This window comes from Anolis sagrei, chromosome 1 (assembly GCF_037176765.1).
Source record: "Anolis sagrei isolate rAnoSag1 chromosome 1, rAnoSag1.mat, whole genome shotgun sequence".
Taxonomy (NCBI): Eukaryota; Metazoa; Chordata; class Lepidosauria; order Squamata; family Dactyloidae; genus Anolis; species Anolis sagrei.
Window position 1 is genome coordinate 76,164,723 of NC_090021.1, and position 26,528 is coordinate 76,191,250.

Here is a 26,528-nt window from a genome sequence, read left to right on the forward strand (position 1 = left end):
CTCCTGTGTTTCCATTCTGAATTATAACAGAGGCTCCATTGACAAAGACCTTTTAATGCAGTTCAAAGGTGGCTTCAAACTACAGACAGCAAACTCCTACAAAAGCATGTGAAAGAAAGCTTTTAGTGCACATCAGTGCTCTCTCTCTGTGGTTTATGTCATCACCATAAGAGCCTCAAACTGATTTCCCATGTAATCAATCATCTACAGAGCAAAACCACTTTCTTCAATACCCATTTGGAACTGCATTGAATGGTCTGTAGATGGCTCAAAGACAATGTAATTTGTACTAGCACAGGGTCTAGGAGGACTCAGGCCTATTGGAAAAACACTTAATCCATAATTTCAGATGAAGGAAGATTTCAACATAGCTCTCTATGGGGAGGACCAGGGCGGCTTGCATGTGTGCAGAATCCTAGAATCAGTGAGTTGAAAGAGTTTTTGTGGGCCATCCAGTCCAATCGCGGCCAAGAAGCTGGAGAATCACCTTCAAAGCACTCCTGACAGATGGCCATCCCACCTTTGTTTAAAAGCCTCCAAAGAAGGAGCCTCCACCACACTCCAGGGCTGAGAGTTCCACTGCTGAATAGCTCTCACAGTTAAGGAAATTCTTCCTCATGTTCGGGTGGGATCCCCTTTCTTGTAATTTGAAGCCATTGTTCTGCATCCTAGTCTCCGAGGCAGCAGAAAACAAGCTTGCTCCCTCCTCCCTATGACTTCCCCGCACATATTTATAAATGGCCATCATGTTTCCTCTCAGCCTTCTCTTCTGCAGGCTAAACATGCCCAGCTCTTCAAGCCGCTCCTCAATAATAATAATAATAATAATAATAACTTTATTTATACCCCGCCACCATCTCCCCAAAGGGGACTCAGGGCGGCTTACATGAGGCCAAGCCCAGGAATGCATTACAATACAGTAACAAAAAACAGAAAGCAATATCATAATAACACATTTCAGGTTGACATCTCCCTTAAATTGCAATGCCCAGAATTGCCATGTTGTTGTTTTTTTATGAGAAGGCACCTAAGACAAAGCGCCTCTTGTAGTTCCGAAGAGGACAAAGCTGGGAGCACTGGCCTTCTCAGCCAACTCTGTTTCCTCAAATGTTACTTTTCATTGCTGTGCTTCATACATAGGTTGTAATCAAAGTTTAGTAGCCTCAGAGAGAGGCCCTGTCCTGTTCGAAGCCAATCCTGGATTGAGTTTGTGGAGGCACACATTCGTTTTTATCGGTCTTTCCAAGTAACTTGAGTGTGCATCTATACTGTAAAATTAACGCAGTTTGGCACCACTTTAACGGCCATGCCTCAATTAAATGAGTTTTTACACGGTCTTTAGGCTTCTCTCTTCCAAACGGCTTCTGCTTCACCAAACTACATCTCCCAGGGCTCCACAGCACTGAGCCGGGGCGGTGACAGCGAGACCAAACCGCATCAAGCTTTGAGAGAACCATGTTCTAAAGAGATTGGTGTCCAACAATGCCTTTAAATGCGCCCATTTTGGCCTCCAACTACAGCCTCCAGTCTCATAGAATCATAGAGTTGGAGGAGACCTCGTGGGCCATCCCGTCCAACCTCCTCTCAAGAAGCCTCCCTTTCGAGTTCCCGCCCTTGCGTCCCCCGGGAAATAAGAAATGAAACCCCTTCTCTCATTCGTTGGAGGGAAGCAGAGGACAAGAAATACTATTGGCTGCTAGGGTTATAAGTCCCGCCTTCCAACAAAGCGGAAACAGAAAGACGGGAGAGAGCGTATGTGTTTCTTAATCCGGAAGCGGAAGCGCCCTTGGCCACGCAAAGTTTGTTCGTTTGCTTTGGCCTTCATTTTTTTTTCTTCCTGAGAGGCGCTTGGCGGGCAGCTTGAAGGCCGCGGAGAGTTTGCCGGTGTTTGTGAAGCCGTTGCCGTTGTTGCCGCCATGACGGACCGCTACACCATCCACAGCCAGCTGGAGCACCTGCAGTCCAAGTACATCGGGACGGGCCACGCGGACACGACCAAGTGGGAGTGGCTGGTGAACCAGCACCGGGACTCCTACTGCTCCTACATGGGCCACTTCGACCTGCTCAACTACTTCGCCATCGCCGAGGACGAGAGCAAGGCCCGCGTCCGCTTCAACCTCATGGAGAAGATGCTGCAGCCCTGCGGACCCCCCGCCGACAAGCCCGACGAGTCCTGAGGCCGCAGCAGGAGCGCCAGAGGGAGGGAGCGAAGCGAAGCGGCTGAAGGGAGGCCTCGTCTCGGCCCCGATCGTCCTGGCGGGACTGGACTCTTCACGGCAGGCGCCACCTGGACTCTGAAAAACCGCCTCCTTGGCACCCGGAGAAACTCGAGGCCGGCCGTTTCCCTTCGCCTCCTGATTTCGGACACAGGCGTCGCTTGCTTTCCGGAGTCGCCAGGACACCTTTCCCATCCCTCTTAACTCCGAAGCGTTTTAACCGCTACTAAATGCCACGCATGGTGTTTTCTCACTCGCTTGTTTGGATTCTTAATTTGTGCGGCGAACAGATTAAAAATGTGTTGCATTTTAGCAACTTGATACACCCGGGTTGTTTTCTAGCTTAATTCATATAGCGAACGTGACGCCAAAAATAATTCTGTGGAGTTAAATGCATAAGGTGTTTTCTCGCCTCATTGTCTAGATGGTTAATTCATGAACTGAAACGAAGTTCTGTAAAGTCAAATGCAACTGTTTTCATAACTTAATAAATGCCATGCAAGATGTTTTCTAATCCACTTATCTGGGTGGTTAATTCATATAGTACACCTGAACCAGGGGCGGCTCAACCCATTACGCAAAGTAAGCATTTGCAGTATAGTTGATTTTGCCCAGGGGCACTCTTGGGGGAAAATAGACCTTGACATATGGGAGTTGTAGTTACTGGGATGTATAGTTCACCTACAATCAAAGAGCATACTGAACTCCACCAATGATGGAATTGAACCAAATATGGCACACAGAACTCCCATGATGAACAGAAAATATATATCAGTGAGTGGTGGTGGTGGGGGGGAATACTGTTTGCTTACCGTTGAAAATTACCTAGGGCCGTCTCTGCTGAACCAAGAAATAAATCTGTAGTGTTAAACGTAGTTATTTATTTATTTCAGATTTTAAACATTTATATCCTGTCCTCACCACCACCCGGGGGGGGGGGGGGGGGCTTAGGGCAGCTCACAACCATTAGATACCAAGCAAACAGTAACAATAAAATCACAATTACAACATTATTTTAAAACAACTGAGCACAATCTTTGACGGCAATCGGGCCGTCAACTAACATGATAGTTGTCATGTTAGTTGCATTTCAACAATAAATGTCACTAAAAGTGACATTTTCTAGCCCATTTCTCTGGATGTTGTGAACATCAAGAAATACTCCCAAGTGTTAAATGCCACTATAAAATTAGTTGCTTTTCAACAACTTAATAAATGCCATACAAGGTGTTTTCCAGCTGTTTGTATGTATACTTAATTCATATGGCAGACATGAAGCAATACTTATTTTCTGTGTCAGAAGAAAACTGAAGGAACAGTCGTAATATATTTAAAGACACAAAGTTAACAAACTTGACATACTAAGTGTCCTTCAACCAATAGCTGGCTACTTGGAGTACCTCTGGTGTTGCTGTGAGGAGGTACTCCATCGTGCATGTGGCAGGGCTCTGATTGCATTGTAGCAGGTGGTCTGTGGTTTGCTCTTCTCCACACTCTCATGTTGTGGACTCCACTTTGTGGCCCTGTTTCTTAAGGTTGGCTCTGCCTCTGGTGCCAGAGTGCAGTTTGCTCAGCGTCTTCCAAGTCACCCAGTCTTTTGTGTGCCCAGGAGGGAGTCTCTCATTTGGTATTAGCCACTGGTTGAGGTTCCGGGTTTTAAACTGCCACTTTGGACTCTTGCTTGCTGAGGTATCTGCTTATTGCAAGTATCTCTGTAGATCTTAGAAAGGTATTTATTGATTTAAGGCATTGGCATGCTGACTGATATCTGAACAGAGGATGGGCCTTTCATTGTTGGCTATTATTTCTCAGTGGATATTGCGTTGTGCAATATCGGCTAAACAGTGGATATTAGGTGGCGCAATACCAGCTAATTTATCCAGTGGTGTGGGGTGAAGACATCCTGTCAAAATGCAGCATGTCTCATTAAGAGCCACATCCACTGTTTTAAAGTGGTGAGATGTGTTCCACACTGAGCATGCATATTCAGCAGCAGAGTAGCAAAGCGCAAGGGCAAATGTCTTCACTGTGTGTGGTTGTGATCCCCAGGGGACATGAAAGAAGCCTCCTGCAGGACTATAACACATCCGGGCATCCCCTGGGCAATGTCTTCGTAGACGGCTGATTCTCTCACACCAGAAGAGACTTGCAGTATACAAATAAACAAACATGAAGCAGTGTTGAATGCTGCTGGAAAATTAGTTGCACATTTGTAGATGCATGGAGAAAATTAATAATGGCTTTTACCTAAATGTATTGATGCTCAGTTTACATTAAAAGGATTAGGAGCTGGAACAAATTGTTCTCTCTTAATGCTAATATTTCTAGTTCTGGGTTCTTGCTGAATTCTTTTTTTTTTAAATAGAAAGCAGCATAGCTGAAGTATTTATGCATAGCTACCAAAATGCCAAAAAAATAAATGGATACACATTTAGAGATAAACATTTAATCAGAACAAATAGAAAACTATAGTTACAATGTGTTATTCTAATTTGTACAAGATTAGTACTTAGGGAAATAGTCAATTTACTGGAATATGATCTTACTTGTTTTATTTCAATCCATCTTGTGAGATGAATGCTTGCTGGTCTCCTCTAATAGCAATATTGTAAAAAGTAAATACTGCTTTTCAAATGCTTGGGGAGGCATGCTATCATTATCTTCTGTTCTGTGATGGAGCTCTAGGAGTAAAAGATTAGTTTAGGCAGGCTCTGAAGTAATTCAGAAGTGTTTTTCATTGCAGCTAAATTACACTTGCCAGGACTATGCAACCAAACTCAGTAGGACTTAGCTCCTGCTCAGTGGAATTTGGATTATGTTGGGTATAAGCAATGCTAAGGGAGTCCCTTTGGAAATAGTTATCTCACAAGCATTGTGATACTTTGATTACACTTTTCCTGCATGGCAGGGGATTGGACCAGATGGTCCTTGTGGACTCTCCCAACTCTGATTCTATGAAGCAAAAACTACAGTATTGGGCATTTGAAAATATTTGTGTCATGTAGGGTTTGGGTGTGCAAAATTAAATGCATCAAAAAACCCCATACAGAATAGAATAGAAGCAATATTGCATCTCCCAGAGCAAGTATGTCATTGTAGCAACTATGCTACAACTTTACATGCTGAATATTTTAAATATGCTGGTTCTTTAGTCAATAAAGCTTGAATCAATAAGATATTCTATGGTCACATTTCAGCAGAGGCTTGATCCGTAGTACTGAACTTGGAGTTAGATTGTAGCTTTGATATCTATCCAGTTAATTTTCCTTACCCAGATTATTTTCCAGAGGGACCAGCAGGTGCTTTCTTCTGTGCTGCTCTGTTGGAAGTTTCAGCAGCATGTCCTAACAATAACAATTTTGTGAAGATGTTTGGAAATATATAGGCTTGATCAAGCCACACCAAAATGTCAAGATCATGGCAAAACTTTCATAAAATTCAACTTGATTTTCAACTATGTCCCTGTAGTTTAACTCTGACATAACCAATTTGTTTCTTAAATGCTTTCCTTTCTTTGTGGCTGCACTATCTGCAGTCTTTCTCCTTCAGCCACCACTCTACCAGTATAGTCAAACAGTGCAATGAACCAATAGACTCTTTTGTGTCCCTAAGTATATGTGAACATTGTTTTACTACATAATGCTCTTACCTGTTACTTGTTGACTTGGATTGTTGCTTTCCTGTGCCTTGTTTTGAAGCAGTGTTCCTACAGCACTTGTTAAAGTTGGGTCTTTTTTGGGAGCTGCTTGTTTACCCTAAAGGAGAAAACCATCTATTTAGCATCGGTTTGTAATTGCATCCCAAGTTTTCCTGACTTACAGTGACTGTAAGCTGGGGTTTTCCTGGCAAAAGGTTTGTTCACAGAAAGTTTGCCTTTGCTTTTATTTGATGCCAAGGAGTATGACTTCTTCAAGGTCACCCGTTTTTCCATGCCAAATGAGGATTTGACCTCTGGTCTCTTATGTCCCAGTCCAACACTCAGTCTCCACTACAGCTGCTTTAACAAATGTAATACTGCTGTGTTGAAGGAATTCAAGGAGATGTATGTCACTGGCCATGAGCTTAGGAATACAATAAGTATTGAATTTACAGACATTATTTACTCTAGGGGGATGTGAAGATGGAATACCATACTTGTCCGTTTCCTTTATCCAAAATGCTTTGGACTGCATGTGTCTTAGTTGTTATCAAACTCAAGTATACATCACCCCTTAGGCCCAGAAGAACCAACTGTTAGGAACAACTTTTAATATAAGAGATGCCATTTTATATCCTGGGACTTGAGCATTTATGAATACTGATATTGTGGAGGGTGGTGGTGCGGGATCCTGAAACCAAATCCCAACAGATATCAAGGCTCCCTATATTTACATCTGGTTTGAATGAACTATGCTTAGGAATGGGAAAGTAAAACACTGAGAAATTACCTTTAGTAAGAGTGATATTTTCATGTTACTCTGTCCAACATCCCATCAGTGCTGTTGAGTTCATGAGAGAATGATGGGATAAACAAAAAATAACTTGGATAAAACACTTACTGGGGGTGCCTTGGTTCCTTTCTGAGCTGGAGCAAAAGCACGCCTCGCAGCTTGTTCTTTACAGAAATTTATATGCCTTTCTGCTGCAGCCTCATTAAATCTTCTCATGCAGTAAGGGCACTGGATATAATCTGAATATAATACAGAAAACATCATTATTAAATTAAGAGCTTATGATACGTGAGAGATAATGGCTTAAATCCAGTTATCAGTTCCAACAAGAATAGTTCCACTGAATCAATGAAACTTACATACTATATTTTCTGGCATATAAGACTACTTTTTAACCCAGGAAAATCTCAAAAGTCTGGGGTTGCCTTATATGCTGGGTGTCGTCTCATAAAGCGGGTGCTGAAACTTCCGAGCTGGACTGGAGAACCTGCAGTCATCACATATGGTGGAGGGAGCTAAAAAATGGCCATGGCCGCATCCCTGTCATATGCGGTGACCGTATGAAAGCAGCAAAGGCAGCGCTGTACAAGTATGGTCGAAGTAAATCCACTCACAAGGATTCATGGAAAGAAGTGACAATGTGGTCCCAATGACGAAGTGAAGTAGCGCCTCACCGGAAAGGTGTAAGTAAAGCGTGGAACAAGCTGCAGGCGTCTAGAACGCCTGGGGTCTAAAAAAGAGATAGAGTGGCACTGTGTCCAGAAAAACGCCTCTTTCATCCATCTGGCCCACCCTTGTATCCTATTACCGTACCTCCTTCCCTGCCTCTCAGATCTTGCGCCTGAGGACTGCAGTGCACATGTGTGAGAGCTGAGAAGCAGAGAAGGAGGTACAGTAATAGGAAAATTACCATATTGAAATCAAATCTGATGTTTTTAATTTTTTTATTTGGCATGTGTTGGAAGAGGGGTAGCCTTATACGGCGAGTATATCCAAAATTCTATATTAACTGGAAAAGTTGGGGTTCGTCTTATACGCCAGAAAATATGGTATATATTATCTTACCAAGTTTGCACTGACTCGGTGGGTCTATTCTGGCCACAGTGATATATTCCTTGGTTACATCCCGGTTGGACTCCTGCAATGTGCTCTACTTCAGGCTGCCTTTGAAAGATGTTCAGAAACTTCAGTTGGTCCAAAGAGCAGCAGCCAGACTGCTAACAGGGGCTGGCTACAGGGAGTGGACAACTCCTCTGTTGCAACAGCTCCAGTGGTAGTTGACACATTTCCAGGCACAATTAAAAGTGCTGGTTTTGACCTACAAAGCCCTATACAGTTCCAGTCCAGGTTATCTGAAAGATCATATCTCTATGAACCTAGTAGACATCTATGATCTACTAGGGAGGACCGTCTCTCTGCCCCACCACCCACTCAAACATGTTTTGTGGGAACACAGGAGAGGGCCTTTTTGGTGGCTGCTCCTAGACTGTGGAACTCCCTCCCAAGAGAGACCAGGATCACCCCATCTCTGCTGGTCTTCCACAAGCAGGCCAAGACTTTCCTCTGCTAGCAGGCATTTAGGTTAGAATAAAAAGCAGGCTGCTAGGTAAATGTGGGTGGGATTTGAGGTGGAGGCTGTGACCTTTAAAGCCTATTTTAAGAGTATTTGTTATATTTTAACTATTTTTTTAAAATTAATACACAGTACTATTTAATTGTTTTTCAATGTATTACATTTGTTTTAAACTGACCAAAGTATGTGATTTTTGGCTGCCTTGAGTCCCCTCATGGAGAAAGACGGTATAAAATAAATAAATAAATAAAATATTCAAATTGGGACTGACAATGCATTTCAACCAATACTAGCACTATTGAAAAGTAATGCATCTCTTTGCTATTTTAACCTAAGGAAAGAATTACACAGCACATTAGTGTGCACTATAAGACCCATTATAAGCCAAGAAAACACTCTTAACAGCAAACATTTAAAGCAGTAGTGCACACCTTCCCTTTGTAACCAAGGCAGTATCTTTGTACTCCAGGAGTGTTGAGTGTTCCTTTTTTCTGAGCAATGCACTTCTAGTCTGACACGCCCGCCCCCTCCCGGACTCCAGTCACTCATTGGCTGGGACAATTCATCCCCATGCCCTCAAACCGAGGTTGTTGTTCATTTAAACAGGATTTTTTTCTGGATGGGATTTAAACAGGATTTTGTACTGGATGGGATTTTTTGCTTTGGCTTCAATTTAACTAGAATCTTGTTCTGAATGAGATATATCCTTTATTTCTTGTTTGCCTTACACAGTGCTAGCAGTCCCAGATTACTATAATTCCCATAATGCGGGAAGAAGAGTGAGACTGAGTGCAACTCTTGTTTTCAGACTCTTGGGCAAGACTACTCAGGAACCATGGTTAAGCCAGGATGCTGTATTCTTCCATGTGGCTGCCACTGGATCTTTTTTAGTTATGTTTAGGACAAGACATTCTGTTTCTAAATCAAGATGCAGACTTTCAGTATATTACCTGGATTAATGGTAGGTGGAGGAGGGGGAGGCAGGGGGCGGCCTTCTCTCATAGCTATAGTGGCAAGTTTAGCTGCTTGGATAGTTGCAATGAAGTCCTCATGCTGTTGTCTCCAATTAGATTTTTTTTCAGGCTGGCGCTGAAACAAGAAATATTTCAGTCTACAGCAGATCAATTACTTAATCATAGTTAAAGATGTCATTCTACATTAATTTGAAAGAAAATTTAAAGATATATTGAATTGACACTTATAAAAATATAATAAGACATCGATAATGATCCAAGCAAATAGGAGAACTGGAGGACAGGTGTGTGTGAGTCTGGATGGATAAAAGCAAAGAGATCAATTCCCCTTGTTCTTGTAATACTGGAAGAATGTGATGTGTGTCAAGAACCTACTATAAATGAATGCACATGTCTGTTTCTTAAAATTACCTTTGCAGGTTGTTTCTTTACTGTTGGAATCTCAGTTCCCTGAAGTCGTTGTTTCAAGGAATTGAATGGTTTGCGCTTTTTGTTGAAGAGTTTCTTGCATATTGGCCCATGTCTTGCCTAAGATATAAATAAGAAAACTGATAGTTATAGAATATACAGAAGATAGCTCCCATTTATCAGTAGTGATATTTCAAAACTTTCAATGTACAGTACTTGAAAGCACTGATAAGTATTACTGGCCATGGAATACCTGCATATTGCTAGTTTTACTTAAAAACCTTATACAGAAGATAGCTATCAACGAAAGCTTATGTTTTAAATGAATACATGGTTTTTTAATTTTATTGGTGCTTAAAGCTGGGATCCTACACCCCTTTATTTTGGTATAATCCCATAGAACTCATTAGGGCATGCCTCTAAATAGGCAGACACGGGTTGCTTTTTTTGAGTATTTGAGCAATTATCTTAACATTCTATGTCACTTAAATACATTCAACATTTTCTTATTTTACCAATGCATCTGGTGCGAAATGTCTTCCACAAGTATCACAATTAATCATATTCTGGCTGCCAGCATCTGTGTGAAATCAAGAATATTATTATTCATCCAGTTGTTATTGATTTCCATTAACTACAAATCTAATTTTGAGAATGTACAAAACTTATAATTTATAAAATGGTATATTAATATCTTATTTAGAGGGTGGGGGGAATGGGGGGAGGGTGGGGGTGATGGGTGATACATAACTAAGGAATGTATAAAATGTCATTTAAGAAATAATTACTTTTGGAATGATGTATACTGAAATAAGTCCTGTATGGCAAAAGTTTAATTGTTGGGATGTATCAAATAAAATTTATAATTATTTAAAAAATAGAGGGATGAACATATCAATGGTGCATTTAAATTTATAAACACATACTGATATATATACCTAAAAAGGCAGGAATGGTGACTTCCAAGTAGTAGACTACAGTACTTATCTGTCAATCCATTTTATTGAAAAATGATACTGAGTTATGTTTATTAGAATTAAATAATGTTGCTAATGAAATGTTACCCGATTCCATTCAGTTGTCTAGACTAGATTCATATAGCAATCTTATGCATATTTATTTGGAAGCAGGTCACTGTGTTGATTAGAGTGTATTTCTGGGCATGTGCAGCGGGTCGCAGGTTCGGATTGTATACAGTACATTATTTCTTAGAAAACTAAGAAATCCCTTAAATGTATGGTTTTGTTATCTTGCCTAGTCATCATCCTGCCTTTAATACACTTGCATCAAAATAAAATATGGAGTTTATGGTCTTCTGGATGTTGCTAGACAGCAATTACAGACCATGATTTAGAGCTGGCTGGAATCTGCAAGCATTCAGACATTGAACTGTAGCTTCTGTGGTGCCACCATTTGTTTTATTAGTAGGGAATTTGAGGGCCAATAAATTGAGAGCCATAAGATGTCCTCCCTTACTCAGAGAAATATCCTAAATATGTCAAGATAGCTATTGAGAAGACAGATTAATTCCTTGCATCATATAATAGAGTGTATTTCCAGAATGTTACTTTGGGAGTAAAATTGATTATTTTCAGCAAAGCTATTTTTTCTAGCAAACAAAAGTGGGCATTATTGGCTGTATACTCATTTGGCCATGGAGGGATAGTTCAGGCAATATTTCCAATATCCAAACCACAATTTCAAAATTAAAAGCAGTTGAGTCTCTCCCTTACAACTTGAATCAATGAGACCATCCAACATGGTATAAGCAAGGCTTAATCAAATGCTGTTTTCTTTTTCCTCCTCCCCTTTTATTCACCCCTATATTCTCGAATGTTCAACTAAGGTTTAAGGAAGAGCGAAAAAAACCTAGAGTGAGAAATATACCTATACAGACAGACCCTGAGTTGCAATTATCTGACTTACAAATGACTCATAGTTAAGAATGGGGGTGAGACAACCGGAAGTGAGAGAAATCTGCCCCTCAGAAGGGAAATTCACTCCTGGAAGAGTTATCATGGGAAAAAAGGTGTCTCTGCTGAAGTTGTATCACCAATCCTTGTTTCCACAAGAAGCCATTTTTTTTTCAAAATCCAATTATTACAGAGACAGGTGGGGTGAAATCTTCTGAACAGGGGCACAGATAGCAAAACAAATACCACAGGAGGTTTGAGTTACATTTTAAAAATGTACCTGTTCCAACTTACAAATTCAGCTTAAGAACAAACATACAGAACCTATCTTGTTCATAACTGTAGTCGAAAATATATGTTGTGAATATTACATACCCATGGCACTTGCTTTGTTCCAGCAACCAAACTGATCTCATAGTATACTGATTTCCAATTCCTTTTTTTTAATTTCAGGGAGACTAAAGCACCTGATGTTTACTTTCAGTTGTCCTGCTCCAATAGCCTTGGTTAAATGTCATTGGCTGGCAGATTAAACAATTGTGACACACGTAACCCCCTCCATCATTTAGTGATGTACATGAAAGTCTGCTTGTTTTTTAGACAAAGACTAATGAGTCTCTTTAACACTTGGCAATGCAAGGTAAACCACTTCTATTTGTCTTGATTAGAGGCCAAATAATAACAGAAGTAAGAAGTTGCTACAGGAATAAATATAATAGGAACCACAACATGGGTAGCTATTAATGTAAGAAAAGAGGAGGCAAAAGAAGATGCGATTGGTAAGCCATGATCCCTCATAAGATCTTTGTTGGGCTGTTTTAATTGTTTGATTGTTTTAGTAATAGCTATTAAGCCACCCTCAATTTTTTTGGTGGATACTAAAATATTTGTTTAAAAATCACGCTCATTTGGCTTGCTGCTACTGAAAACAATACTGAGTTATATGGCACGCTTCATTTCATACTTTCCCAATCAACTCATATGAAATCTGTCAAATCATAACAAACATGAACCTCTAATTATTAAATACTATATCATGTTTTTATATAAAACATTTTTAAGGCTTACACCTCTGTCTTCTGAGCTATTTATTTCAAACATCACTCACAGAAACAGCAAAATAGAAGTATAACTTCAGTTTAAGATGTGTAACAAATTGAAGTCATCGCAAAGGGGGATTTTATTTTTATTTAAAGTAATGAACATTTTCCCAATTCAGGAAAAGTTAATAAATAGCTGCCATAATTTGTATGCAAGAAAAATATAATTTTTAGTGGCAACCTAAAGGAGTTTATATTTTAGCAAATATCAATGACTAAATCTGAATTTTGAAAACCAAATGTCCATGGTGTCCTTTCCATATGTAGAGACAGGAATTCAGTATCTTTCATACAAAACAATTCATCTTCTGTTATGACAACTTGAGTCCTTGAATATTCCGCTTCAGGTTCAACTGTTCTTTTTCTTGCCTTGTCTTTTCTTGCTTGAAGGCCAACTTGTTGGCTTTCTTCTCCTCCCTGCGTTCCTGTAAAATTGATTTGCATATTTATTTACTTATAATGAAATTCATTGGGTTGACACAAATCTACAGACAACTTGAAGGTGCATACATTTATGCACATTAAAAAAAGAGCAAAGGCTGATCTCCACTAGCACAGCTCTACTGGATGAATCACTGAAAGGTACATCTCATTTATTCACTGTGTTTATTTTAGTTGGGACTAGCATCTGTATTTAAACCAAAAAATTCAATGTAAGTCTGTAAGACAGAAAAAATCATGGAATCTATTATACTTATGAGCACCAGCATTTATGCATTGGACTATGACTCTGGAAACCGGGGTTCAAATGCCAATTTAGTCACAGAAACCCACTGGGTGGCCTTGAGCAATTCATATTTTCTCAGCCTCAGAGGAAGGCAAAGGCAAACTTCTAAACAAATTCTATCAGGAAAACTAATATTTTGAAGACACATAATAACATTACATTTATCTTTAGGAAATGCTGTAATTAGTTGTGTTATGCCTTAAATACAACTGATCTCTGTCTTCATCAAAGTTAAATAAGTCTGTAATGAAATAAAAAGTACATTTGGTACATTACCTTTCGTTCTTCCTTGATTGCTTGTTTTCTGGCTTTCCGGTCTTCTTTGCTCTCATTTTTAGACCGTGGTTGTGTGGATACTCTTGGCAGGTCACAGTCATTAATCATTTGCATACGCTCAACTTGCTTGGCTGTAAGTCCCCTTTGTGGCAAAACAGCTAGAGGAATTCCTGTCTTATTAGACACTTTGATTGGTTTGGGCTAAAAAAACAAATACATACAAGAACTAATAAACCAACTTTGAAAAAACACTACAAACACATTCTCGGTATTCATAGGGGATATATCCCAAGACTTCCCATAGAAACCTAAAGCTGTAGATAATAGCAGACTATATTTTTATAGAGAGGCCCATGAACACTTCCAGTGTACTGAGGGGAACGTGGGAATTTTAAGTATTTCACCCCTCCTCCTTTTTAAAAATGTGTGATCTGGACATGAGTAACAGCTTCTGGGAGACACTTTAAAGAAAGTTCTGCACTTTGAACTCCTCTTTAAACATTTTCTTTAGAAATATTTTAAAATTCTCTATGCAACCTTTAGTTTGACGTATCCTATGCCCTTTCAAGAGTAATTTATGACACTGTGTAACATCTAGTGATTGATTTTATTTAGGTTAAGAATCTCAGTAACCAAATAAATCAGATTTTTTTTTGTTCTGATGTACTATTCATCAATATTCCTTAAATCAAGATTATATGAAATACAAACTCCCATTTGAGCCAGCCTGGGATTGTGGATTGGAACTCTGGGAGACCAGGGTTCAAATTACTGCTAAGCCGCAGAAATCGCTTCTCTCGCTTTCACCTCTGTCACAGGCATGGTAGGTGGGGACAAGAGAAAGGGCCTTTTCGGTCGTGCCCCCCCCCCCCCCCGGAGCTCCCTCCCCAGGGAGATTAGGCTAGCTCCCTCCCTATCCACTTTTCGCAAAGATCTAAAGACGTGGATGTTCCGCTGTGCATTTGACTAGACAATTCCCATGACAGCTGGCCCCAGCTAGGACCCAAAATCTTGTCCGCATACTTTACTACTGTTGTATCCAAAGTTAGAATGACCATTTTTATATTGCTCTTATCCTTAATGCTGCTTTATGATCTATGCACTTTACTCACTTGTCTTATCCTCAGAATTGTTGTGCACCAGTCTGCCCACCATATTGAGACTTAAATTATGCTATTGTTTGTTGGTTTTGATGCTTGTTTTATATATTGTTATAATGTTATTTTTATATTGTAATAAATTGATGTTATGCATTTTAACATGTTATGTTTAACTCTGTTGATTGAGCTTGGCCCCATGTAAGCTGCCCTGAGCCCCTTTGGCAAGATGGAGGCAGGGTATAATAAAGTTATTATTATTAAATCAAAACTTCAGCCTTAGAAAAAAATAACAGAAAACCCTCTCTGAAGAAAACTTTCAAGAAAACCGGTGAGGCAGTTACTATTAGTCACAGGCATATAACTACAACAAAACCATATTTACCTTCTGTGGAACGTCAATAACTTTTGGATGATTGTACAAATTTGAATAGGTACCTTAAAAAGGAAAAAGAAACAAGGCTGACCAATTGAGGAATTTATGTTACCACATCAAGTTACATTTTTAAAAATCTGAAATCATATATTAATAATCTTTCATCTTAGGCCCCATTCACACAACATATTTATAGCACTACTGTTCCATTTTTACTGCCACTACTCTTTCATATGGAATGCTGGGATTAGCAGTTTAGAGAGGTTTAGTGCCTGACCAAACTGCAAGCCTCGGGACTACATAACATGCTTTTATGGCAATTAAAGTTGTCTCTTGGTGTTATAATAGTGTAGTGTGAATTAATTATTAGTTAACCCTTTTGTTAATAATTAAGGTGTGTATTATGCACACACACATAAAAGAACAGTGGCCTGAGGAAAAACCACTTGGTTTGAATAAAAGCATCATCATTACCCCTAATTTTAATTGGATAAAAGTATATGTAACTTTAGATACCCACTCAGAATGGATTCACAGTCCCAAGTTTCTTTGGGTTCTTCAATAACCAATGTTACAAGCTCTTCTTTCTCATCTTCCTCATCTGGAGGAAGCTCTGAATCTTCTTTGATTTCAAGTTCATTAAGTTTCACACAGCTTAATGAAGAAAGAAGGTAAATGAACAAGAAGACATATGAACAGTTAATTTTCACTTTTATATTACTTTTAGAAAGCACTTTCAGCTTCCCAACCTTGGGTCCTCCCGTTGTTTAGGACTTCCAACTCCCAAAAATCCCAGCCAGTTTACCAGTTGTTAGGAATTGAGAGAGATGGAGTCCAAATCATTTGGAGGAACAAAGGTAGGGAACCACTGCTGCAGAAGGACTAAAATGTGCAAGCAGAAGCAGTTTTCATCACGGTTGTATTCGTCACCATTGAATACAACCCCTAAGTCTTGTACAGTATTACCCAATCCCACAAAAAATAAACATTTCATTCTAATGTTAGAATCATATCTAGCTGCTACTTATTTTTCGCTAGCAATTTTTGACAAAACAGATCTATCTAATTCCTATATTTTTTGAAGTAAAGAAACAAGGAGCCATGTGTCTTGAATAATATGGACAATGTAACCATACTAATGATTTCTGGGGGGAAAACAATAATGTAAAATATATTGTAACATCTTATTTGAAAACTAAAATATTGGAAAGAAGCTGATGCCATTCCATAATTAATTCCAAGTGTGAGTTTCTAATCACCCCAGCTGCTCATTTTCAAAAGCTCCAAGAAAGATTTAACAAACCAATCTAGCACTACCTTAACTCTTGAGGCATCACAATTACATACATAAATTTCCAGGTTAATTCTGTTTGAACACTAGCATAAATCCCCACAACCTTCTTTTAAAGGAGGGGTGGGCATTTGTGCATCTCCAAATTGAAACAGTTTACAATTTCCACTAGTTATCATTTCAAGGTGAAGGATTATGGAAGCTGCAGTACGGAAACATCTGGAGGGTCACATCAAATATTACAGGAGGTAAAAAGATGTAAAATACTTTGCAATAGGAAATTCAAGATGTCAATTGAACATCGTTTTAGTAGGAGGGCTTGCTTTTAGAAGAAAGATGACTATCATAGATACATCTCTTCTCAATTTTCTGTCAATTGCATACCATATTTCTTCAACTGTATGACACCACCAATTGTAAGAAGCACCCTAATTTCAATACCACCATGTACAATACATAAGATACACCTGCGGTTCTAAGACACACTCCATTTTTAGGAAAAAGTGTGTCTTACAACTGAAGAAATGCAGTACTTTGAATGACAATATCATAATTTCTATATGCACTACCTATCATAATTGGATTTTTATTAATACGCTGGAAGATAGGTGAGTGTAAAGGCAAAGATGTTGAACTGAAAAGTGAATTAATGCCTCCTGAGAAGCTGTACACTATTTTTAAAAGGCGGAGCATTAAAATATTTTACATACTTTTTTGCCTTTTCTCTATAGTAGTCATTCAAGATTTCCTGTAACCGAGTACTGTCGCTTTGAATAAAACCTTCTAATTCAGCATTATCCAGTGCTCCAATTTCATCATCATCAAATTGTTCAAAGAACTAAAATGAAAAAAAAAAAGGTTTTCAGTTCTGGAACTGGTGAGGTAAATGTCATGAAAAATTTGAACCACAGTGAGGAATTTTGTTTTAAGAATACTTCTATTTCAATCCTCTAAATTACTTTTCTTTATATAACAAGCTAAATGATAACAGCTCATTAAGACAAGGAAAAAAAAATCAGGATAAGTCTTTATTAATAGGAAAACAACCATCACTCAGTATGACTGGCATCCTGTTGTCTAGTTGCTGACATTTTGGAGAATGGTTAAGACCTGGCTTTATGAACAAGCGTTTGGTTAAGCAGTGCAACCAATCATAGGAAGACGGTAAATGGAACATAGGAATGGCACAAGGATTATGAGAACGGATCTGATTTCAACTGAGGCGTTATGTCTGTTTTGTTGTTCTGTCTTGTTGATTGTTAACTGTTGTGGATTGATGCTGTTGATCCTGTTTGTTGCATTGTTATGTTTTAATTGCACTGACACTGTTTGATAATTGTACCATGTAAACCGCATTGAGTCGCCTGTTAAGGGCTGAAAAATGCGGTATAGAAATAAAGCAAATAAATAAATAAATAGTTCCAGGCTAATCCAATCAATCAATGACTGAATGGTGAATCAACACATCAATTCCATTTATTCAAGGGGTTTGCTATGGTCAGGAATAGTAAGAGGATATGGATCTAGGTGTGATAGGCAACTGACTATCAAATACACTGACAAAAAGGTCAATCTCCAGCTGACTTCCTACTTACATATGGGTCCCTCTTGGGTCTAGAATGCCTCAAGTGGTCCCAAAATATGGTACCTGAGCCATGCATAGGGATTTCCTATCCTGGTACAAATTAATTAGAGAACAAGATCAATGAATTCAAGCTAAAGAATATTTCCCAAGGATACCTTGGGTTAATAAAAATCATTACTACTATGCTACTAACCTTCTCAAATCGCTCATCCAGTAGAGTGAGTTGTTCATTTCTTCTTATTACGGAAGATGTCATGGAGTATTCTGTGAAACGGCTTTTTGTCTCTTCTTCCATGAAAAATAATTCTTTCATCTTTCCTCTGAGTTCACTGTCATCTGACAAAGGACCTTCAGAATCATACTCTTCATCGCCTTCGATGCTTTTTCCATCTTCCTCATCCTCCATGTCCTCCCATTCATCTTCATCTCCAGATTTATGCTCCCTATATTTTTTAAAAAAACTTCCTGAAATGTACTGAAATCTTCCATACCACTACAATAAATGTTGCTATTTCATGGCCATTATGTAAGCTATTTAAAACAATGGAATTATTCTTCCACATTACATTACATTACCAAGAAGCTTCCTTTTCCTCATCTATATTCCCTGGATTGGTCGCCCTTAGAATGAAATCATCTTCAAGGAAATTGTCTGGATTTTGAAAATCAAAGTCATCATCCAGTGCTGCAACAATGTCAGGGTCAAAATCTAGCCTAGGCCCTACAGGAAAAAAAAAACAAAAAACAATTATATGTTATATATGGAAACATTCATACCATAACAGTAAGCAATAACATACTTATAGCCAAAATCAGAAACTAACAAAGCCAAAATGATAGTTGGGCCTTAATAAAACAAAAGGAGTTACCCCATTTTGCTAATTTCACTTACAGAATTGTTTCCTATTGAAAGTGCTTAATACACTGCTTAGCACGAAATCTCTGGCTTAGTAGAAAATAAGGACATCAGAGAGCTAGTAATTGTCATGGTCTTGCAGCAAGCATCAGCACTCATTACTTATCCCTTGATTTTTTTTTTAAATAAAGGGATCTAGGTAATGTTAACCTGAACGTTTTTTCACTTGGTCACATAAATGATAACATCAAAACAATTTTACAAGAAAAAAAACTGTCACAACATGCACACTAGTGAGCAAGCTTCACACGACAGTGGAACACCTGTATATACATACACAGAAGAAGAAGCTTGTCGTGTGAAGCTTGCTCACATGCACACTAGTGAGCAAGCTTCACACGACAGTGGAACACCTGTATATACATACACAGAAGAAGACTGAACTGTATATATATGATACCTGAAACAGGAGCAGCTTTGTTTAGTAGTCCCACATCCTCCTCAAATTCTGATGCAAACACTGATGAGGGCAGGTTAATTGTGGGAGCCTAAAAACAAGCAAAAGAGAAGAAAACATTTTAAAAAGGAAAACAAAACTAAATAGTACCTGCCTAACTTGGTTTCTAGACAGATAGTTTGACATATTTCCCTTTATTTTGAAATCTGAGAATAAATATCCAATCTGTTACACATTCCTAGAATACTTTAACAATTTCAACATTCCCTTAACACGCTTCATATTTGCAGAATCTCCACATGAGAAAAACAAAGAACTGAAAGTACCACCTTACCATAAGCACTCAAGTTTATACTTACAGGAATATGTTGAATTTCCTCTTCTACCTTCCCTTTTGTGGTCACTACAATCCTGCCTTGTAGATCTGGTCTGTTTGATGGTACAAGCTCAGAAGGCCCAGAAGCTTCTTTGAGATGTTGTAAGTAGTCATAGTCATCATCAAAGAATACTCCATATTTTCTCTGTTCTTCTCTTCTCTTCTCTTCATCGCCCTAGAGATTGGGGGGGGGGGGGGGGGGGGGAAGAGAGGAAACATTTTAAAGTTGTTAAAAAACAAGTATCTCGGGGAAAAATAAAAGCAGAATACAGTACCTCTTAACAGTGTTTGTGGTGAAATGAATTTCTTAAAGAAGAATTTCGCCGTATTACATCAAGAACAACGTAAGACTCCTGACAGATCAGATCAAAATCTACGTAACCCAACTTGAGAATAGGCCCCATTGAATAAGATGTCAGCCAACATCCTGTCTGCTACAGTGGAGAATTGAATGCCTCTAGGAATAAAAGTGTCTCTACCATAGACAAAAAACACTGTCTTAGGTCAAAACTAACCTATTATCTAGCTGCAATAGCCTCTCGTTCTTTTCCTCACAACCAATTTTTTTCAGAGTCATCCTGTAAAGAAATAACAGTCTCGTTTTTTATGAATGTAAAAGATTTAGGGCAGTCAACTCCAATCCTACATACAACTGAAGCATTCCTCACTAAATTCAATGGGGCCTATTCTCATGTAAGCCATATAAGACTAGTCCTCCTTTTGGTAAAGAGACATGTCATAGGGTATAGGGTTACAGCCTGTGCTGGATGGGGTTACACTCCCCCTGAAGACGCAGGTTCGCAGCTTGGGAGTGATCCTGGACTCGCCGCTGAGCCTGGAACCCCAGGTCTCGGCGGTGGCCGGGAGAGCTTTTGCGCAATTAAAACTTGTGCACCAGTTGCGCCCGTACCTTGGGAAGTCTGATCTGGCCACGGTGGTCCACGCTCTTGTTACATCCCGGATAGACTACTGCAACGCGCTCTACGTGGGGTTGCCCTTGAAGACTGTTCGGAAACTCCAACTAGTCCAGCGTGCGGCAGCCAGATTGCTCACCGGAGCGACATACAGGGAGCATACCACCCCCCTGTTGTGCCAGCTCCACTGGCTGCCGGTTCAATTCCGAGCACAATTCAAGGTGCTGGTCTTAACCTACAAAACCCTATACGGTTCTGGTCCAGTGTATCTGTCCGAACGTATCTCCCTCTACGTCCCACCTCGGAGTTTGAGATCATCTGGGGAGGCCCTGCTCTCGACCCCACCACTCTCACAAGTGAGGCTGATGGGGACGAGAAGCAGAGCCTTCTCAGTGGTGGCCCCCCACCTGTGGAATTCACTCCCGGGGGAAATCAGAACAGCACCAACCCTCCTCTCCTTCAGGAGGAGGGTGAAGACATGGCTGTGGAACCAGGCCTTTGGGCAACCAGGCAATTAGACAATGACAACCAAATAAGACAATCAGATGTGTGAGATCGGCAGGATTGTCGAAATGGAACCAAAACAGATCTTTGAGTTAATTGTACACTGATGGGTAGGAGGAAGTTCCAGGTTTGTATTGTTTTTACTGATTTTATCATTTTACTGATTTTAGTGGATAATGTTGAATTGTGGGAATTTGTACTGTTATATTTTTTGTGATGATTGTTTGTGTAGCAGGCGTCTAAGTGCGCCTTGCAGCTGTAAGCCGCCCTGGGTCCCCTTCGGGGTGAGAAGGGCGGGGTACAAGAACCCCAAATAAATAAATAAATAAATAGAATCTAGTTGGAAGAGAACTTGTGGTTTTTTCAACAGCGGGCCATCCAGTCCAACCCCCTGCCAAGAAGCAGGAAAATTGCATTCAAAGCACCCCTGACAGATGGCCATCCAGCCTCTGCTTAAAAGCCTCCAAAGAAGGAGCCTCCACCACTGCTGCTCAACAGCTCTCACAGAAGTCCTTCCTAATGTTCAGGTGGAATCTCATTCCCTGTAGTTTGAAGCCATTGCTCTGAGTCCTAATCTCCAGCACAGCAGAAAACAAGTTTGTTCCCTCCTATCTATGACTTCCCTCTCACATATTTATACATGAGCATTATGTCTCATCTCAGCCTTCTCTTCTGTAGGCTAAACATGCCCATCTCTTTAAGCCTCTCCACATAGGTCTTGTTCTCCAGACCCTTGATCATATGACAGCAACATATAAAGTTATGAATCACATAGGCAAGAGAACAGAAGGTAGTCTCTTCCTCTCTCTGAACATGAGAATCTGGAGTCATCCATTGGAAGGTTCACACTTGCATTAAAAAAAAACAAGCTATTTTCTTACAACATAATCTTTTTAAAAAATTACCTTTTGTGCAGGCAGCAGGACTCTCTGGGGTGCAGTGTCATCTGCTGCCAAAGGGTCCCTCTGACTTCTGTGTACCACATGAAACGTGACAGCTTTTTTCTTCTCTATGAAGGGTTTTTTTCGCCTGTGGGGCTGTAAGGCAAGAACGAATTACTTGAACCAGAGCATTCATGCAGTCATTATAAATAAAAAGATGGCTTGAAGACATGTGTGCATTAAAAATCTTTATATATCTACACTGGTAACTAGATTTGATTTTCACATCTTTAAGAAACATCAAATCTAGTTAGTTACATATATTTTTTTGTATGCTTACAAAAGTGATCCCATAAATGCCACACAGTTTTCTTAGACAAAGAATTTTCAGAGGTTGTTTTGGCTAAAATACATATATAGGCAGTCCCAAAGTTACAGATAAGATAGGTTGTGTAGGTCTGTTCTTAAGTTGAATTTATATGAAAGCCGGAACAGGTACATTTTTGAGTGGAAACAAGGATTGGTGATAAAGCTTTAGTGGAGATACCTTTTCCCCATGATAACTCTTCCAAGAGTGAAATTCACCTCCTAGGGGTAGATTTCTCTGAATTCTTATTGTCTCACCCCTATTCTTAAGAATGAGTTCTTTGTAAGTCAGATGTTTGTAACTCGGGGACTGCCTGTACTTCATCAATCAACATCTAGAAAATCATCATACAACTTGTAGGTCTGTACAAGCAATTTCTGGCAAGGTATCTTAAATATCCCACAAGCTACGTCTTCAAAAAGTTCTGTTTTAACATGTTATGGAATACCAAACTGATTCTGTGCAGAGTGATAAATGTCAGCGTGTTTCAGCCTTCATAGAATGGTAAAATTGAAATTAAAATTGAAGTTTGAATATCAGATCTTTTTTTAAAAAAAACAACAACAGAATGTTCAAGCTGTGATTGGCCAAGGTAGCGGACCCTCTTTGGTGTGGTCCTAAGGGTCTCTCTTACTGGAGAGACCCTCCTAAAGTCCGTATTGACTTCATGTGCAGTGCGCATAGGAATTCATTCATGGATTTTCAAATTACAATCTGGCCTTCCAACAGTTTGAGGGACTGTAACCTGGCCCTCTGTCTAAAAGGTTTGAGGACCCCTGTTCTACACTGTAGAATGGAGCTGGCATCACTTTCAGAGCCATGACTCAATGTTATGGAATCCTGAGGTCTGTAGTATGATAAGGCACCAGGACTCTTTGGAGTTCAACTGTGTAAAACTACAACTCCTAGAAATCCACAGCACTGAGACATGGCAGTCTAAAACGGCGTCAGACTGCATTCAGTCTACAGCAGTGGTTCTCAACCTGTGGGTCCCTAGGTGTTTTGATCTACAACTCTCAGAAATCCCAGCCACTTTACCAGCTGTTGGGATTTCTGGGAGTTGAAGGCCAAAACATCTGGGGACCCACAGGTTGAGAACCACTGGTCTAAAGGCAGAGAAAGAAACTGCAGCATAAGCTAGATGAACCTTCAAAGACCTGAAAGACTGACTCTCTCAGGACTCATCCACACAGCTGAATAAAATCACACATTATCTGCTTTGAACTGGGGTATAACCCAGTTAAAAGCAGATATTGTGGGACTTTCTGTCTTGATATTCTGGGCTATTGGGCTGTGTGGAAGGGCCCTCAGATGCTTCTAACTAGCTATGGTGCTACAAAATCCCTCTGCACACTAGTATTCCAGGCTAACTTCCCTCTGAGGAGCTGCAAACGTTTGGACTACAGGTCTCCCCAGAGGGTTGGGAGTTATAGTTCGAAAAAACTCTCTTTTGAAAGGGGAGAGGGTGGCCTGGACCTCCCAGCCAAAGAACGCACGCACGCACGCGCCCCCTCCTCCTGCCTCGACGTCAGTTACCATGGCGACCAGGAGAACACGAGCCGCACGGCCCTCACGCGCCCAACGTCCTCAGGGATGCCGCGAGCCTGACTTCCTCCTTCGACCAACCCGCGGCTTCACGCATTTCCGGGAGAAAGAAGATTAACGCCCCCTAACTTCCGGTAGGTTGTTTCTTTTGTGCCGCCATCTTGGGAGAAACCAATCTTGGGGGGGGGAGGCAACTGGAAAGTCATGCTTACAACGCTTCTAACAGCGCCGATAAATAGTTTTTTTTTACTTAATTCAAGTCTGAGTGAGTTAAGAAAAGATTCTCTTCCGCAAAGGTAAAGGCTGTCCTGAAAAAGAAAACTCGCAAGGGTGGTTTATTCCACTCAGGAAGAGGTGTCTGAATTTCCGGTGAAACCGGATGTGAGTTTTTATGGGTTTCTGTGTGAGACGCGTGGACTTCAACTCCCAGAAGCACTATCCGGCTTAGAGAACAGCCAGGAATTCTGGGAGCCGACGTCCAGGAGTGTCGCGCTCTCCCGTAGCTTCACAGGCACGAAATACCAAAGAGATGCCGGAAGGGAAAATACTAACCCTGGCGTTGGCCGACTCTATGGCTTTCGAGGAAGCCGAGCCTACTTCCAGCCTACTACCTCCTATACAGCATTTCACCACCAAGGGGCAGTCATCGCGTGCCAAGCTTCCAGATTTATTTACTTCGTATCAAAAGCATTGCATAAAATAGTATAAAACCAAAAAAATTAGGAGCTAAATATATTTTGACCAAAAACGGGCAACAGCAATGGCATTGACTGTAGCATCCAACAATTCATCATCTGTACATGAGGCAGGTTTATAGTGGACAAGCATATAGATGCCGAGTTGTCTGTTGTCTGTTCTGCTCCACAGTCACATACAGTGTGGGATTCTTTTAGGTAGTGCCATTTTGCCAGGTTGTCTTTTGATCTGCCCACTCCACTTCTGAGTCTATTCAGGAACTTCCAAGTTGCCCATTCTTGGTTTGCCCCTAGAGGAAGACCCTTGCAGGGGGCCATCCAGTTGGGATTTCCTGGTTTAGCTGCCCAGAGGGATATTATTGCTGTTGCTGGGGGAACATTAAGAGGAGTGGTAGTTCTCATAAAGCTTTTCCTTGATTTGAGTCTACTGGGAGGAGGTTAGTAGCCATGTAGTGGGTGGCTTTCACAGTGTTCAACCTTATTTCTCTCACATTTATTAGCAACTTCCTGTCACACATCGGGGAGGGGGGGCGGAATGCCAGCTAGCCTGTACAGTTTATCAACAGGTGTAGGTTTAAGACATCCTGTGTTTATTCTGCATGCTTCATTCACCTGCTTTGCATGGGCAGACGTATGCCAAACAGGGCAGGCATACTCGGCAGATAAGATATTCCCACTATTCTACTGTGTTACCACTATTCTACTGTGCTTGAATTGGAAGTTTGGGGGGGGGGGGGTCTAGAAGAAGCATGAGCAAGCATGGATAACCTCCAGCCAAGCTTAAGCGGCTGAGGGGGAAAAGGAAGGGGCCTGAGGCTATTGGGAATTAGGGGAGCTAAAGTCCAAAATACCTGGAGGGAGGGCCGAAGTTTGCCCATGCCTGCTCTAGAATTAATTGCTATGGCATCCCTGGAGTTCTACAAGGTCATTGGCCTCCTCCAGAGAGTGCTGGTTCCACACTACAGTTCCCAGGACCCTCTAGCATTGAGCCACGGCAACTGGAGTGGTCTTCAACAGCATTAGTTTATTTATTTATTTATTATATGTTTATTCATTTGATTTATATACTGCTTTTTTCTACCCCGGGGGGACCCAAAGCGGTTCACAACAAAGTGAATGGCAAAATTCAGTGCCTCACAAAGTATAAAGCACAACACATACCGTATCTAAAATTGCATATAATAATAGATGAAAATCAGTGAACTATAAAACATCAAACATAAACAACATAACTTAAAACATTGGACATTGCACCAATCCCAACGTTATCTTGGTTGCTTCATCTCTCTCTCTCTCTCTCTCTCTCTAAATGCTTGCTTTAAAAACCACATTTTGAGTAATTTCTTGAATGTCAGCAGGGAGGGGGCTGATCTGATCTCACTGAGGAGGGAGTTCCACAGATGAGGCGCCACCACCGAGAAGGCCCTGTCTGTTGTCCCCACCAGTTGCACCTGCGAAAGTGGTGGGACTGAGAGCAGTTCCTCCCCAGCAGATCTTAATGTTTAACTGGCTCATATAGGGAGATGTGTTTGGATAGCCACGCTGGGCTGGAATCGTTCAGGGCAGTGGTTCTCAACCTGTGGGTCCCCAGGTGTTTTGGCTTACAACTCTCAAAAATCCCAGCCAGTTTACCAGCTGTTAGGATTTCTGGGAGTCAAAGGCCAAAACATCTGGGGACCCACAGGTTGAGAACTATTGGTTTAGGGATTTAGGCCAGGACTTCGAATTGTGCTTGGTAGCAAACCAGCAGTCAGTGGAGCTGATTTAACAGAGGGATTGTATGCTCCCTGTGAGTCGCTCCAGTTAGAAACCAGGTTGCCACCCATTGGACTACTTGAAGCTTCCAAATAGTCTTCAAAGGCAACCTCACATAGAGAGCACTTCAGTAATTTATTTGAGATGTAACAAGAGTGTGGACCACTGTGGGCAAGTCTAGTTTGGCAATGTAGAGGCACCCATGTATATAC

General features: G+C 40.5%; 3 protein-coding genes across 3 annotated transcripts; 1 reads left to right on the forward strand and 2 right to left on the reverse strand.

Moving 5' to 3' along the window:
- Positions 1-1,759: 1,759 nt before the first annotated feature.
- SF3B5 (splicing factor 3b subunit 5) lies at positions 1,760-2,734 on the forward strand. Its single transcript, XM_067466275.1, has one exon. It carries the CDS (start codon positions 1,917-1,919, stop codon positions 2,175-2,177), a length of 261 nt encoding a protein of 86 aa, XP_067322376.1. The 5' UTR covers positions 1,760-1,916; the 3' UTR covers positions 2,178-2,734.
- Positions 2,735-4,646: 1,912 nt separating this feature from the next.
- Positions 4,647-12,487, reverse strand: ZC2HC1B (zinc finger C2HC-type containing 1B). Its single transcript, XM_067466286.1, has 7 exons — positions 10,117-12,487; positions 9,605-9,721; positions 9,170-9,308; positions 6,755-6,885; positions 5,866-5,971; positions 5,488-5,560; positions 4,647-4,897 (listed from the first exon to the last, which is right to left on the reverse strand). Exons 1-6 carry the CDS (start codon positions 10,162-10,164, stop codon positions 5,493-5,495), a joined length of 609 nt encoding a protein of 202 aa, XP_067322387.1. The 5' UTR covers positions 10,165-12,487; the 3' UTR covers positions 4,647-4,897; positions 5,488-5,492.
- A 98-nt stretch (positions 12,488-12,585) lies between these two features.
- Positions 12,586-23,974, reverse strand: LTV1 (LTV1 ribosome biogenesis factor). The gene is made up of 11 exons (XM_060753496.2): positions 23,858-23,974; positions 21,979-22,110; positions 19,639-19,830; positions 19,283-19,370; positions 18,543-18,687; positions 18,160-18,409; positions 17,092-17,219; positions 15,611-15,744; positions 15,100-15,152; positions 13,618-13,818; positions 12,586-13,039 (listed from the first exon to the last, which is right to left on the reverse strand). The coding sequence occupies exons 1-11, from the start codon at positions 23,858-23,860 to the stop codon at positions 12,926-12,928; spliced, it is 1,440 nt and encodes a 479-aa protein (XP_060609479.2). The 5' UTR covers positions 23,861-23,974; the 3' UTR covers positions 12,586-12,925.
- Positions 23,975-26,528: the final 2,554 nt, after the last annotated feature.

What these genes read in the sequence shown, in the direction of transcription:
- SF3B5 (XM_067466275.1), top strand. Translation starts at nt 1,917, where the DNA reads ATGACGGACCGCTACACCATCCACAGCCAGCTGGAGCACCTGCAGTCC.
- LTV1 (XM_060753496.2), bottom strand. An exon ending in TCCTGCTGCCTGCACAAAAG is followed by an intron (nt 19,831 to 21,978) that starts GTAATTTTTTAA and finishes CCCAATCTCTAG; the next exon opens with GGCGATGAAGAGAAGAGAAG. An exon ending in TATAGAGAAAAGGCAAAAAA is followed by an intron (nt 15,745 to 17,091) that starts GTATGTAAAATA and finishes TTCTTCATTAAG; the next exon opens with CTGTGTGAAACTTAATGAAC.
- ZC2HC1B (XM_067466286.1), bottom strand. Translation starts at nt 10,164, where the DNA reads ATGATTAATTGTGATACTTGTGGAAGACATTTCGCACCAGATGCATTG. An exon ending in ATTTCGCACCAGATGCATTG is followed by an intron (nt 9,722 to 10,116) that starts GTAAAATAAGAA and finishes TTTATATCTTAG; the next exon opens with GCAAGACATGGGCCAATATG. An exon ending in TAAAGAAACAACCTGCAAAG is followed by an intron (nt 9,309 to 9,604) that starts GTAATTTTAAGA and finishes TTCTTGTTTCAG; the next exon opens with CGCCAGCCTGAAAAAAAATC.